This window comes from Perca flavescens, chromosome 13 (assembly GCF_004354835.1).
Source record: "Perca flavescens isolate YP-PL-M2 chromosome 13, PFLA_1.0, whole genome shotgun sequence".
Taxonomy (NCBI): Eukaryota; Metazoa; Chordata; class Actinopteri; order Perciformes; family Percidae; genus Perca; species Perca flavescens.
Genome location: NC_041343.1, coordinates 24545916 through 24561852, shown reverse-complemented (window position 1 = coordinate 24561852; position 15937 = coordinate 24545916). Strand labels below are relative to the sequence as shown.

The 15937-nt window shown below is 39.7% G+C and overlaps 1 protein-coding gene across 3 annotated transcripts; it reads left to right on the top strand.

The window, feature by feature from the left end:
* Window positions 1-551: 551 nt before the first annotated feature.
* slc25a14 (solute carrier family 25 member 14) lies at window positions 552-15432 on the top strand. Of its 3 annotated transcripts, none has more exons than XR_003694075.1 (10): window positions 552-939; window positions 1561-1662; window positions 2599-2737; window positions 3307-3401; window positions 6348-6433; window positions 7220-7315; window positions 7711-7835; window positions 8076-8289; window positions 9283-9415; window positions 15394-15432. XR_003694075.1 is itself a non-coding variant. In XM_028595209.1 (9 exons), exons 2-9 carry the CDS (start codon window positions 1599-1601, stop codon window positions 9322-9324), a joined length of 861 nt encoding a protein of 286 aa, XP_028451010.1. In that variant the 5' UTR covers window positions 552-939; window positions 1561-1598; the 3' UTR covers window positions 9325-10917. The 3 variants fall into 3 exon arrangements, 1 of the variants encoding a protein (XP_028451010.1); XR_003694074.1 differs by lacking the exon at window positions 15394-15432 and adding an exon at window positions 10493-10917; XM_028595209.1 differs by lacking the exon at window positions 15394-15432 and having other exon boundaries at window positions 9283-10917.
* Window positions 15433-15937: the final 505 nt, after the last annotated feature.

Sequence of the window (15937 nt, the reverse complement as noted above, 5' to 3'; positions counted from 1 at the left end):
ACTCCGCGAGCACAGTAGTGGAAGACCCATGGACTGTATAAAGATGGACAACACGACCCACCAATTGCGAGTCTATCAAAGCTGTCAATCTTTAGTTTTTTACCCGGTTTTTATAGAATCAAATAACTAATACAAACCAAACTTAACAGAAAAATTAACATTAGAACAAGCATCAGCGTGAAAAGAATTAGCCTACATAAAATGACAGAAACCATATTTGGAAACACTGACCAATCAGAGCAGACTAGGCGTTTAGAAAGGCAATAAAACAGAGTGTTTCAGACAGAGGTCAATACAGTCATACTGATATATTTAGACAAACAGTATGAGAAAAAAAACGTTTTTTGAACATTTAAGCATGTAAACAGTTCTAGTAGCAACCCAAAATACAAGTATGAACCTGAAAATGCATGATGTGACACCTTTAATTCGTCTAGTTTCAATTCACACTAATTAATATCTCCACTATAGCTTTTAAACAGAGCCAGCTACAGCCTGTGAAAGACAGTCTAGTTGGGGCCAGAGGGGGGCAGAGGGGGCCTGTGCACTGCCTCTCTCTTTAGAACCGCCATTGCTAACGGGAGAACAAGAACATACTGGAGTATGGTGGAACTGGTGGAACTAGACAAGGCAGAAGATGTTTGGTCAGGACTGATGGGGAAAATGTAACAGTGAGTGTTACTTGGGACTGTAGGAGTTAACTAACTCCAGAAGATGGCAGTAATGCAATACAAAGGATGTCAGCTGCCGTTAAACCTCAAAGAAGAAGAAGAAGACGAAGAAAAAGAAACTCATTTCTGCAGTATTTGACATTAGTTGAAATGAGAAGATAACCGCAGACAAGAAGTTTTCTGCTTGCATTCTACTTAAGTTAAGCCACGCGTTAAGTCATGGAAAACTGAGTCAAATAGCAGGTCGCGGATTTTATCGACATAACAGGTACGTGACATTTCGGCTGAATGTAAAGGTTAACGTTATTCGTTGCTAACTGGTAACGTTAAACTCGCTAACTAGCTGGCTAGTAGCGATAACTTCCACAAGTGTTAGCTGACTAGCCTTTAGCCTAGCAGGAGCTATCTGCTTCGAGCTAACGTTAACCGTCAGAAACCGTTTGCACGGCCATCTGTAATAAATTAACGATTGTAAGTTTTTCAAATTTTACTTAGCTAATTGCTAAAATAATGTATCGTATCATTTGTTTATAAAGTAGCGTATTAGGTCCTGTGTAAAACGTTACGATAATAAATAACTTTATTTAATTATCGTGACACTGTTGCTGTATCCATGGTTTGCTCCCCGGCGCCCAGCCAATTGAATCGCTTAAACATTTGATTGACCGATCTCACGGCCAATTGCAACCCGTCAACAAATATGATGGCTCTCCCCGCGGTGTTCGGCACAGCGGGCGTCTCTTTCCGGCGCAGTACGCTGGGATGCAGATGCTGAGGAGCCTCGTTGATCTGTAGCATCATTCGATCTCAATGTTTTTCGCTATGTTGTGTTGTCTGAGGTCGCAGCACTGCGTTGACCTCTGTCTGGGCGGCCTATTGTTGTTTTTAGCGGGGCTGCAGCAGGTGGAAGCAGCCGCCTCCGCGGAGATGGTCAACTTGAACTGGAAGCCGTTCATCTACGGAGGGATGGCCTCGATTGTCGCAGAATTCGGTAGGCGACGTGATGCACCACAACAACATGCAAACCCTAACCGTCATGTATACTATTGGATGTATACCTGTAATGCCATGGCTGTACATGTTCTATGCAAATAGTCTTTTAAATGTAATTCTATTGCAGCCATAGGAAAATTCTGCATCAGCATCTGCTAAGTGATCGTAGCTTTGGCTACCAACAGGGAACATGCATCCAGCTGAATACATATCAAAGCTCTTTGGTGCACAATGCATTGTCCTCAGGGTTGGAAATTAACTTTTTTGTCCACTTGCCCCTGTGACTGGTGGATTCCAGAAGCCTTTGGCCGGTGGTGAGTGAAGCAAATCTAGCAGCCACTTGTATATTTGGCTGGTGCTGATTTACAACCGTGGTTGTCCTCCAATTGCAGATGTACACAATTCAGCAAGTTAGAATTCAGTCAGGTTGTTGGTACACATCCACACTGCTTATTTTATAATTGGCACAACACACAATTGACAGCTTGTTTCATATAAACAGGCCCCAGTTTGTAACAATCAGGTGTTACCATGACAACTTAGTCACAGAGCTAGGATCAGTTTTTCAGTTAAGGTCTGCAGAATGATGAAAACTATTTAACCCATTCCCAAAGCTGCAACTCTTTTTGCTAATCAAGGACCTGAGCCAAACATTAAAAGTTGTACTAGTTATTTTTGTATATATGGATTTTGCCTTCTATTATGTTATAAATGTTGCCATTTCTGTTGACTGAATAGAATTCATTAATGATAATACACAAGAGGTGAAAACTGAGGCAACCCAGCAGCATGAATTTGACAGTGTATTAATATTTGGTACAAAATATTCTCTTTACCTAATCATTGTCAGCTCTACACTACTTTGATTTTCTTTATTAAGTTATTCTTTGTTTATCATTTTTATTCTTCTTGTTATTACATTTTTAACCCTCAGGGACATTTCCCATTGACCTGACTAAGACACGGCTACAGGTCCAGGGTCAGTGCCAGTACACGGAGGTGCGCTACAGGGGCATGTTCCACGCCCTCTTCAGGATCGGCAAGGAGGAGGGCATCCGAGCGCTCTATTCTGGGTATGGAATATGCTTATTTAGGCTCCTTACAAACAAACAAACAGACATTCTATGTTTACTCAAAATTTGGCCACCACAACTGCTTTTTCAAGATCAAACCAAGATCATGCTAGTTTGGAGCACAGTAGACACAAATTCACAAAAATATAGCATAGAATAATACAATACAGTATTATACAATAGCTTATATCTCATTGGGGGGGGGGGGGTTGTTGTTGTTGTTGACCCTGTTGCCACGTAGGATGCTCTACTTGAATATTATTGATTAATCAGGCAGTTGTCCTATCTCCGGAGAGCTCCGGAAAAAACAATTTATGAAGGAAGGAAGCTTCTCTTTGACTTTGAACGATGTGGGTTTGATTCAAGTATTTTGTGTCTACAGTTGTTAAGATTCATCTCTGCTTTTGAGTAATGGACAGTGAGACTGGATTTCAAACTCTTTTAAAAAGACTGACATTTTGTTGATTTGTATCCGAAGCCACATGATAAGCACTCTCTCTTCTTCTGCATCTGCCTTTAGTTTACCCCCAGGGTAAAGGTTAAGGAACATGTTTTACCTCTCCTCTCAGGATTTCTCCTGCTCTGTTGAGACAAGCTTCTTATGGGACAATCAAGATTGGAACCTACAACTCTCTGAAGAGGCTGTTTGTTACTCATCCAGAAGGTGAGTGTTAACCATTTCTATCTCTGATATCCTGTCTTCTACCTTTTTGCTAACCTTTCTTATAAACTCTTTCATAAGGCTTTAAAATTGCAGCCTATGAGACTAGCCTTTTGAATTCACAGACTTGAAAGAATTTTTGACCACAGTTAAGCTCAGCAGAAGGCTGAACAATGAACTATGGTGGTTTGAAAAGTACTGACAGCAAGCAGCGCCCTGTATTCAGATTCCTATTTTCATGGTAGCTTTGACTGGTTGAAGGCTGATGCAGGCCCCTGCAAACTGTTAAGTCTATAAGCATTGATGACAACCCTAACCCAACTGAAAACCCATTGTAAGCTCTCCAGCCACACAATGAGAAAAACTATTTACAGCCATCTCAGTTAGAGTAGAAGAAACAACCCTGAACCGCTGACTGCTGAGAGCAGGCTAGCTTATCAGCAATAGGAAAGAATTTGGCAGGAGTAGCACCTATATCATTTGCTTAAATTTACATTTTAGCTGGTTAACTGATGCTGATATCCAGAGTGAAGTATAATAAGAATTTGGTAGAACATGTTTCAGTCCTTAAACAAGTAGCCAAAAGTACAGTGCTGAAAGTTCAGAATAAGTGCACCTTTTTTGCTGTTGCAGTGAAGGTGGCAGAAAACATGTTTCAATACTGCACTACCTTTACCCTACATTAACACTCAAAAGATGCTGCTGAATAAATGCATCTCAATATCAGTTTAAGTTTACGTTATATTTAGAACATTTTCACCCCTTTACCTTGCTGTCAGACAGCCCTGTGTACACGGAGGGAACTGAAGCTGTTCTATGCTGTGGGTTTGAGGACTTTGGGTTCAGGTACTGGGTTCATGACTGAACCTCTCGTCAAAGCCACAAAAACAGTAAAAACAAAATAGCATAAAAAAGAGCGGGAGTTTCTGGTCTACCACAGTTTTTGTTATTGTGTGACTTTGGTGTTTTAGAACGGTTAGGAACTAACAAACTAACCAATCGAAGCAGCTTTAGACCAGCAACTCCCGTGTTCTGCGAGGTAAAGTTACTGTTTTTGTCAGTGGGGTCTGGTGGCTTTGACAAGAGATAACGACTTCAGTTATCTTAAACAAGGCAGTTTGATGGAAAGGGTAAACTGTGAAAATATTCTAAATATAGCGTACACTTTTTTTAGGTGGCTAAATACATTTAGCTGCTGTCTGCATCTTCAGTGCCAGTATTCCTGCCTGCTTCTCCAAACTGGGTGCATGCCGACCGCCATCTTCTGTAGGTAATGCACTGACAATGGATGAGTACCCAATATAACCCCACTTCAAAAAGTCTGAACTATTACTTTAAAATGAGTCTTACATTCTTTTGGCATTCAACAAATCTTTTGTCTTTTTTTTTTTTTATCAACTTTACAAGTCTCCTAGCAAGTGAGCCAAAAAGGTTTATTTCTGACCCTACTTATATTGCATTCTGCTTATATCTCACCCTGAGACTCATTCTTCCTCCTTCTGTTTGGACTCAAAACATCTTTGGTGCCTTAAAGAGTACAAACTCTTTGCAGGCCTTCACTCCTCTTTTGTTTGCCCCCTGGGAACCACAGAGCATAGTCACATACAGTATGCAAATAATGTCGGATCAGTGCACAAAGACATGAACTGCACAGCAATTTACCCTGGTGATATTGGTGCAGTGACATTTATCCCTAACACATTTTTGTGCATCAGTAGTACTGTACAGTATGTGTCTTTTGAACGTATGACTGTACACCCTACATCCACCAGAAAAAGGTTGGATGCGTCGTAATAAGCTGTGTTGACCTGGCTGGAAGCAGACTGAATGTATTAACCTGCCGGCACTAATTTGCAAGCTAAATAAGAGACAAAGAGCTTCCAGGAAGGAAGGGATGGAGAGGGAAGAGTGGAGACAGACTGTAAGTGCTCTGATGTGCTCTTTCCCTCCTATGTGATATCAATCTCATAAGGAGTACAAAATTATATATATTTAATTTTAATGGAAATAATAATCTTTTATTTATAAAGCACTTTTTGAAATCCAACATACAAAGTGCTTAATAAAAGCAGCACAATTAAACAGAAAAGTCATTAAATCATCAGGTTTTAAAAGAAAACCGACAATTTGGTGTATAAAAACCAATGCAGTGTAGGAAAACGTAATAGTAATTAGTATGGCCAACTCCATCTGCATTGTTTTCCGGTTCTACTCAGCCTACGCAAAAAGCAGTGACGTAGGTTTACCTCAGTAAGCTAATCAGTAAGGTTATGAATAATGTATATAGAATAATGTTGTGGTTTGACAAAACAAGACATTTGAAGATGCCACCTAGTACACAACACAATGACAAAAAGATTGATTAATCGAGAAAATAATCTACAGAATAATCTGTAGGCCTAAATAATGGTAAATTGCAGCTGTAAATTAGAGCAGTTAATTTTAGATCATTACCATGTGGTGTTTTGTTTCCATGAATAATAGCTATGTAATTAGCACTGTTTAAAGATTTGTTAGTTGCTGTGCAGTAAATCTTGCACTTATAATTTACAGCATGCACCGAAGTCAAAGTGGATCAGTTTTTTGTTGTTGGGAGCTCTGAAATTCACAGAGAGCCACTTCAGTTATCAGCCAGATGGGTTTGTGCTACATTTATCAGCGATTGGCCGCCGCCAGCATGTTTCTGAGACTGACAGGAAGTTTGTCACCACAGGCTCTGTCCTTTCCTTTATTACCCTTCTGTCTGCTTTTCTTATTTGTCATTTCTCTTTTCCCATTGACTGGTTCCTTTTTTATCTGGCACCACCTTTTACTGTCTCTATTCGGATGCTCTCTCTCACATATCATCCCTGTAACATCTGTAAATAATAAATTATAGACTAATCTTAATGGCATTGTGTTTAAGTGCTTTTGTCTGAGTGTGTTAATATCATGTCTCTTTCCTGCCAGACGAGACCATGGTCATCAACGTCTTCTGTGGTGTCGTCTCTGGAGTCCTGTCCTCTTCTCTAGCCAACCCCACTGATGTCCTCAAGGTGATTTGATTAAAATATCTGTTCACCAAATATATTAATCAATATCAAGACCAGCCATCGATTCCTAATTCTTAAAGGACTTGATCACAGATACTGTACAGTTCATTAAAGAAAGTGCTGCAAATCAACCAAAAAATTTTTTATTTTCCTGGGTATCTGGTTCAGTTTCTCATGATCCAAATGTCATTTATTGTCTAGTTGGTTACTCTAGATCATCCACAGACTTAGTTGTTAGCAGTTTCATGGCGAAGCTGTTTTCTTTCGACCAGCAACACGCGCCAATCGTATCACGGAAGTGTTCTCACAAGCCGAATGCCATCTAGTTCCATTATATTTAAAAGGAGGCGGACATCTACAGCCGATATCTCCAACACTGGGCAACTCCCACCAAAAGAATCTAGACTGATAAATATCACTACAGTTAAGAGGAATATGTATTCTTGATTTATTTTTATTTTTTTGGGGGGTTAACTGTCCCTTTTAAACTTGTCAATTGTTCGTTAAAAATTGTGAGACACTCGGCAAAGTTCTGCATAAATGATCAATGCATTAACAGATAGTTAATCGATGATTATCTTGGTAATCAAATTGTTTTAAGTCCTTGATCAACAACATGCTGATTACACCTACTCAAATGTAAAGAGTGTTTTAAATATATTTACATTTTGAAATTGAACTACAGTAAAATTAATCCTTTATCCTGAGTTCAGACACCAAGTGCCAGGTTGTAAATTAGAAGCTAAAAATGTTTGACCATTTATTTATTTTCTGTCTGTTTTTGTTTAGATCAGAATGCAAGCGCAAGGCAGTCTGCTCCAAGGCAGCATGATGTCCAACTTCATCAACATCTACCAGACAGAGGGCACCAGAGGGCTGTGGAGAGTGAGTGCTGGATTACTATGTAGTGGATATGGTTTTCCAAGATGGCGCCCCATTCGTTCTTTGAGATATTATTTTTTTATTGGACCTCATGGCTCAAATAGTCATAATACAACATTTAAACTTGGGAGTGTTTGTGAGACTTAAATTTAAGCGTATGCTGAAACTGAGCCATAAGTGGATAAATTGTCATTAGTTTTTTATTCATTAAACAGCAGCTTACTACAGCCATCTTTAATGATCAAATCACCTTTTAACAGCGCCAAAATAATCGTATTTACATGTATCTTGTTATCCAGTAATATGAGATTGTTGTATATATCGAGTCAGCTCTGTCAGTCACTAAATGGTACTGTTAAAATCAGGCTTATTTTCTTCGACCTCCTCCTCCTCTTTAGGGTGTCATCCCAACAGCGCAGCGAGCAGCCATTGTCGTCGGAGTGGAACTTCCTGTCTATGACATAACGAAGAAGCATCTCCTTCGCTCTGGCGTCATGGGAGACACTATTTTGACACATTTTATGTAAGTTTATTTATTCTCTTTTTAGGTCAAGTGTGGTCCTCCTTTATGGCCATACATGTCTTTAAGTAGTATTTTAGCAGTGATGAAAACTGCACTGGAAGCCAGTGGCTGCAGTGCACGATGACCTTTTAACTGCTTGTTGTTTATCAGTTTGTTTTCTTAAATGGGTAGACACTCGAAATTTGAATGAAACTTTGGACTGGTCCATTAACTTTGTTCCATGTCTGGTTGGGTGTACAGTTCAAGTTTCACGTGTGGCTTGGCGGGGGCGCTGGCCTCCAACCCTGTGGACGTTGTCCGGACCCGTATGATGAACCAGCGAGTTTTGTCGGGAGCCCCCATGTATAAAGGAACACTCGACGGACTGATGCAGACGTGGAAGAACGAGGGCTTCTTCGCTCTCTATAAGGGATTCTGGCCTAACTGGCTGCGGCTGGGTCCTTGGAACATCATTGTATCCTTTTTAAAACCTACAGAATTCCTTCAGGTGGGTGAAAAACAGGGACAATCAGATTTCTAATAATTATTAAATTCTTGGGAAAATAGTGGAATTCTATCAAAAGAAATAAATTGTTTCCAGATATACTGTATACCAGACTGTTTATACTTTAAAATGGATTATTTTTTTCTATCTATGAGTTGGGGAATATAAACGTAAATACTCCCAATATTGGTGCTAAAACGATACTATAACAATAAATTATTTCACGTGTCAATCGAGTTTATCGAGGTGCAACATGAGAAATACGAGATGCAATTGAATGAGTAAAGACTTGACGAAGAAGTCCTGTCTGTGTTGTTTCTATGACATCTCCGAATCTGGGAGTGGCCATGGTGTCTCGAAAAGTGCAGCTAGGCTACGCTGTGTCTTTAGCTTCAGGCTGTTACACAGCCTGGTAAGAAAGGGGAAACACTAAAGTTCTAAACTTTATAAATGGCATTGGTATCAATAAAATCCTATCAATTACCATCCCTGTTCCTAGTAGGCTATAATCGTGAAAAATCTGCCGAAAGTAATGAGTTTTATTGATGGTAGCTTAACAGCAAATGAAAAAAACTGAGTGTAAGCGATTGGAAATAATTAGTGAGTGAGACTTAAAATGTACATTATGCTGAATTTACACCGTGAACCATTACAGTACAGGTAATTTACCCCATCAATGTTTTTGTTGCCACTATTGTAATTATGGCTTTTATTTGAGAATATGATAAACTGCTTTGAATTTGAAAATGAAGTTAAATGCTCCAAAATATCCATTCAAATTATTATATTGCAAAACCGTGTGCACACAACTATACAAAGTCCTGTAGGTCAAGGTTGACCCAGGAAAGGTCTGGCATGAGGCGAGGTTGCTCATATTTCAGAGCTGCATGAGTCTGCTGAGCAGATTCAGCCCGTATACTGTTGTGATCTGAATCATGAAGCTTTCCTTAACACACCTCTCAGTTCTTCATCACCTTTGAGCAGCTGAAGAAGCTCCCGTTTTAACAGGAGCAGGAAGTGGGACTTCACTGGTCTGTTTGATTGTGCCAGACATAAGTGGGGTGTGAGCACGGCAGCACCTGGAGTTTTGGCACCGGTATATTTACACAATACAATACATTATTATTCGTCATCTGCCCATACTCATCCAAATCGTGTTGATTTTTCTTTTTTTGCAATGTGTTTTATTTATTGTCACTGGTTCGTTTTTAGTACTGTTTTAAGGACTGCTTCTTTGGTGATTGCTCTCACCTCAACCACCTGCGACACTCCCCAGGCAGCTTCATGTTTGGTTGTAGCAGAAGACTGCAAGTTTGGAAGACTACGTTTATTTCCTTGAGCTGATTGAAAAGACAGAGTTTGTGGGTTGTGTGAGTTTCTCAAAAGACAAACCGAGATGACACTTGTGATTGTTTGTTTGCTCAGGATTCCTATATAGATCTGGAAAAAAGAATTTATAAAAAAGCCTAGGAATTGCAGAATGTCAGTTCAGTCTTGCATGGCTATGTACACAGTTTGTGGAATTTAAAAAAAGGAGAAAATAATGAAGTTCTAAAATGAATGACGTTTAGGAACCCTATACTTAGAATGCGTGGGCGCTGCATGAAATGTGCTCGGAAAATAAGTCAATTTAACTGCTAATGTGAGAACTTGCATGGAAGAGTGGTACAAATAGATTGACTGACTGTTACTGGTAGTTACTGTTCTGAGAGGGAATTAAGACACTGACCGAAAGGAGAAAATAATGCTCAACAGCACTCAAGGCAGGGTGCAAAATTACGTTTTTTTTTGTCCACCGGCCAAATGGTTAGTGAATGTTTAAATTTTACTAGCCTCTTAATAGAGTACCATTGTTTATTTGACTGATAAGTAAAGCAAATCTACCAGCCGCTTGCATATTTTACCAGCATTTGGCTGGTGGATGGTGCTAATTTTGTACCCTGACTCCAGGTGATCAATGGTTGATCTCTGTAAATGGATAATGATACTCGGCGATATCATGTGATCTTTGGTATATTAAAGGGATAGTTTGGATTTTTTGAAGTGGGATTGTAGGAGTATTTGCATCTATGGTTTCTTCAAACTGATATTTTGGTGTTAAGAATTACAGTTTTTCAATTCAATCGGTCAGTTGCCAGAAAATAACACATATTTTTCTTTTATTATTTCATAGGTAAACTAAAGCAATGTCCTGTACTCTGAACATCTGTGATCTTAAAGAGCCACTGCAGTTTTACTTGATGACATCAGAAACTTGAACCAAAGCCTTTAATGACAAAAGGGAGACACTTTTGCTCTTATTCATTCACAACCAAAAGAAGTTTGTTTGTTTTCTTGTCCTCGTTTTAAAGGAAATAAGCAATCCACATCAGTTACTGCTATGAATGTGTTGTTTATTTTTTATTTTTGCTGAAGACATTTTATTTTTTCACATCGTTCATCTACAGTCTGCTGCAGTATTGGGAGCTAATTTCATTATTAACCCACAAAAAAAACGGTCCTGTACATAATGTCACTTGCTGAAAAGACTCATTCACACATAAGAGGTGGATGTATCTTTTTTATGTCCAGGTGTTTATAAAATGCCTTGTTGCATGATTCTTACTGTTGTGTGTTCCGTTTGAGGTCAAGTTCTGGCATTAAAAGAAAAGGGGCAGCTGGTGTGGATAGAAAATGCAAAAGGGGGCCTTTGTGCCAAAATGTGTTTCTCCCAAGCTGGGTTAAATTAATTAGCAGATCATTTTTAAAGAGATTTTGTGTGCAGCGACTCTCATTTGGTTTCCAGGAGAAAGTCTATGCTGGAAAGTTTCTATATTCTGTATTGATTACATGTTTGAATTTTGTAAATCACATTCTCTAAACTCCACCCAAATATAACCAACCAAATGCATTTTTAACTAGACTGGCACTCGGAGAGCGCAGACCTCCGCCAAGGCCAATGGTGCATTCACGTGCTCCAGGGATGGTCCCATTTCCCCGAGAATGTGAAAACAACATGGACCCTACAAAGCAGATATGTTGTACTTTATTGCTCAGAGCGTTTAAACCAAGGTTATAATAGTTTTTAATTTTCAAGTTTTGATATTTCAATTTCATTATAGTTTAGTTTTAGTTATTTTTTCAGTATTTCAGTTTAGTTTCAGTTTTTCATAAAGGTTTAGTTTTAGTTGGTTTTGTTAGGGCTAGGTATAATGTCTCTCAGAAGTATGTAGCTACATATACATACAAAATACATGGTTGAAAATTGGCCTTAATGTTTAATCTTCGTGCTACTTCAGTGTCTGATGTGAAGCACAGCGCAATTTCCTGGAATGGCAAGTCTGAGATTCTGTGGTTCAAGGTCACGAGAGTTGACAGAAATGCATGCTGTCTCCTTCTTTTGGGTCCATACAAAATAAATTTACATTCATTTATATTTGATTTTTATTGTTTATCCGCAACATCGGTTTAGTTCATCAACTAAATATAGTTTTTGCTGATTTCGCTACTATAACTCTCATTTAAACAATGAGTTGATAGCTGTTTCCAGTATCCAATTAGCCATGAAATTTGATTAGGAACAAATTTTTCCAATAATTCCGAAGCCAGCTGAATGCTGCACAAATGCCTTATCTCACAATGTTAACGAAAGTGAAAATGAATTTGTGTATCCGCCCCGTGGTGCAGCTCTGCTCCAAAAATGGTTCTTCTCTGGTCCATGTGTCACCCTTCCAACAAAGTTTCATGAAAACCGGGCCAGTAGATTCTCCAAAATCCTGCTAACTGACAGACCAGACCAAACCGAAATGAAAACGACTTCCTTGGCAGAGGTAATAAGAACGTGTATTTTTAATTATTTATGGGAATATTGTAACAGTAATCCTAAAACATGCTACAAACTACCTACAGCCTTGTAAACTGTATCAGTTTACAAGGCTGTAGGTATTTGTCAACGTTTGGTTAATCTGGTGGTCAGTATCATTCAGTCAGTTGCTCATTCTGGCAGCAATTTTCTGTAGCTTCGTAGCTTGTCATCAGATGGGTGTCCGAAAATGATCCTAAGACTGAGATGAGTCATTGTTCTTCTGTTGCAATGGCACAAGCATGCTGGATTCTATAACTGACACACATTGAAAATATATAATAATTTATAGCGTTGGCACTTCTACATGTACTACTGTAGGCAACAACAATGGTTTGAGCTGTTTGCAACAACATCTGAGATTTTATTCGGCCATAAGTAGCTACTCCAGTTGGCTTTATTGTGTGATGAATTAGAGTGCAGTTGGGACACAACTCAAACTTTTGTGCTGAAGAGTGTGTTTGTGTCTATTATGTCGGGAGTTCCCACGGTATTTCTGTCTTTCTGGGGAACTTTCTGTGAAGTTATTTTAATACAATCCTGGAGTCCTGGAAGAGTTGTACTGTTACAGGCTCACACTTTACGTTGATCCCTTGTTCATAATAGCCGCTTTGCGACCGGAGGGATTTTTTGCTAGCCTAGAAATCTAGAGGCACCCTAGCGGCAGTAAATTTAATTTGCAGCCAGGGGGTCTAGGCACTCTGCGTTGGCTTGCGAGCTGGAAAAACCAAACTCTGGTCAGGCCAATCACATCATGTATAGAGCCGGTGGGCGGGCTTATGGCTGCTGCTGCTGCTGTTGGGAACAGCGGTCTTCTGGAAGACTTGGAGTTAAGCTTTTCTTTGAAAAAAGAACAAAAAGCGGCACAGAAATCATTCTTAAAAAAGGAAGATGTGTTCAGAATTTTGCCAACCGGATACGGCCAAAGTTTAATCTATCAACTAGCTTCTCTACCTTCTTCGTTGCTCTGCCTGGTTGTAGCGCTATGCTATTACACGCAGAGGGAATTTGAAAGACAACCGTTTATCCCGCCCCTCGGATTGAGCCCTGCCAATGGGGAGTTCCCAGAACCAACATCTTGATGTGGGTCTGGCTTGTCAGGCTAATTTTTTGCAGTTCCTAGAACATAACGTTCCTATAACCCGGTTTTTCTTGTGTTCAGACTGAACCAATTTGGGGATTATTAAATTCCTCTGACTGCAGTTCCTGTAACTCTTTCAGCTCCTACTTCAGGGCAGGGTCTTTTTGCCTTTTCCCTTTTCCGCATAGGAACCCTTAGTGACCTAGCAACGTCTGAAACACAAACCGTACATATTCTTCACTGTCTGTTGCAATTCGCCTACGAATGCTAACTCATAAGACAAACATCACACATTCAACCAGCTAATTGTTAATGCTAGTTAAACTTACCCGTAGTTTCGTTTGCCTGTTGCACTCTGCTTTTCTATCTTCTTCCATCATTAATTAGGATCATTTTACGCTGGAGCCTTCGTCTTCTGTGTTTCTCTGTTAAGTACTCCCACCTAGTCTTTAAACGCCACCGTTCGAACTCCGTTATGAGGTTCCCGGCAAGGCACAACAGGAATATTCCGATGGCCTCCTCCATGCTGGTTTGTTGTATGTGGCGCTACACTAAAGTCTAGTGACGACGCTATAAAGACCGTTGCCGTGCTTGCATCACTCCCCTACCCCTCCTACCAGTTCCTATGGCCACTTGGCCAGTGCGAATGCAAATGGAAAAACCGGTTTTGGGGGAGAGTAGTTAGTAGAACTGTTTAGAAGTGGACCGTTCCTATAACTACGTTCCTGTAACTACTTGGTCGGAAAGAGGCTAATGTTGTCTCCTCTGCCTACACTGATGCCTCATTAACATTTTGATTGTGTGGGGTTTTATTTTAGTTACTGTCCAAAGATTGTGCTTAAGGTTGTCAATATTGAAGGTAAAATTTAAATAAAACCGGTTCAATACATTTCAGTGCATTTGTGAGGAGATGTTTTGGGGTGCAACCTCAGCAGTCGTGCTTTCCTGAGCCATTCAAACAGTCTGTTTGAAACCGTTATTAGTATTTATTAAACGGTTATTAGTTATTAGGGCTGCGTATCGGTATCGACTGAAATAACCCAGTTGGAGTAGTACGGAAACTTCTCCAGTCAAACGATGCTGTCACGAGCCATGACAAAAGACAAAGAGATACAGTTTGCAACAAAAAAAGTTCAACATTTGTTAACTAAATTTTCAAGAAAATCACAATGAATGCATTCGATCCTTTTTGTGCCCAGATCTAAATTTAAAAAAAAAAACTACTATTTGTGTGGTTTTGCTCATAGCACCAATCACTGCAAGCGTTCTTCAATTTAATGCAGCCATTGACTGTAAATATTAATGGACCGAGCATGTGTGACGTCACCCGTCAGTTTGTGGAGATCTGCTATGAATCGCAGAGTTTGCCGTTACGGGCGCAGCCATCTTGGTTGCGGATGTGACTATTTTGAAAATGTTTACTGAGGTAATAAATCAAGTGAGAAGTGGGTCACTTTCTCATAGACTTCTACAGAAACCGACCTCCTTTTGCAACCGCACGTGTCGCCCCCTGCTGGAATTCCGATAGAATGCCGGTATAAGGCACTTCGCATTTGCAGCACTTCGCTGAACCGGAGGCTTTGTCCATTAATATTAACGGTCTGTGAATGCGACGTGTGATTGGCCGTCTACCGCAGCAGCTACAACCCATACGGTTTGTGGTGTGGTGTAAAAATGGTATCAAATGAAGTATTGGTATCGGTATCACTTTAGGGGTACTTGTACTGGTATCATTTTTTTTTTAAATGACACCCAGCCCTTACAGTTAGGTATAGTACTCGAGTACAGCAAAGTATCACAGCATCAACCACTGTTAATTTATAAAACATTTTACCTTCTTATAAACTGTCCTATCATCCTAGCAGTGTGTTAGCTTTGTGTTCAGTGTTAACATGAACTTTTAACACGTCCAGCAGGATTTCCGTTTCGGTTTGCCTCTGATCGTCCTGTAGTTCATTCTCGTGATCGTGTTTGTGTTGTAAAATTTTGTCCTTTTGGCAACAATTATTTTAGAACCATAAATGTATTTGGGAATTTAATGTTTAAGCGTTTTGCAGAGGTTTATCTATTCTCTCATTGTTTTAAATAAGCTTTGCTTTTTATATTGATCTATGTTTTCTGGGGGGGCATTTTCGGCCTTTATTTTTGACAGGACCGCTGAAGACATGAAAGGGGGGAGAGAGAGGGGGAATGACATGCAGCAAAGGGCCTGGCCCGCTGAGTCGAGGAGTAAACCTCTATATGTGAGCGCCCGCTCTACCAACTGAGCTATCCGGGCGCCCAAGTTGATCTGATTTGACCTTTTTAAATGATTTATCTATTTATTTGACTCTTGTCGAGTGAACCTGAGAACAGTTCAGCGTGTGCTGCTGCCCATTCCTGCTTGAGTTTTTGCACAAAGTATTTAGTCCTTACACTGGCCTGTTTTTATATTTATTGTTAACGTTTTTGTGTTTTGATTTAAACTGTTACCCAGTGCTCTGAGTCGACCAAGATTCAAGATTTCATTTGCATGGTAAAAGAGAAATGGGCTATACAATCTATTTCTGACTGCTAGTTTACTTTCTAGTGCTAACTATGCACGATTAGTTGCAACTCTGACTGTGTGTTATCCTCACGCTCCAAAAACAAAAAGGAATTCTATCCACAAAACTGCTCTCGTCCAATCAGAACATAGTTGATATGAAAGCTTGTTT

What these genes read in the sequence shown, in the direction of transcription:
- slc25a14 (XM_028595209.1), top strand. Translation starts at nt 1,599, where the DNA reads ATGGTCAACTTGAACTGGAAGCCGTTCATCTACGGAGGGATGGCCTCG. An exon ending in GCACCAGAGGGCTGTGGAGA is followed by an intron (nt 7,316 to 7,710) that starts GTGAGTGCTGGA and finishes CCTCCTCTTTAG; the next exon opens with GGTGTCATCCCAACAGCGCA. An exon ending in TGGGTCCTTGGAACATCATT is followed by an intron (nt 8,290 to 9,282) that starts GTATCCTTTTTA and finishes CACACCTCTCAG; the next exon opens with TTCTTCATCACCTTTGAGCA.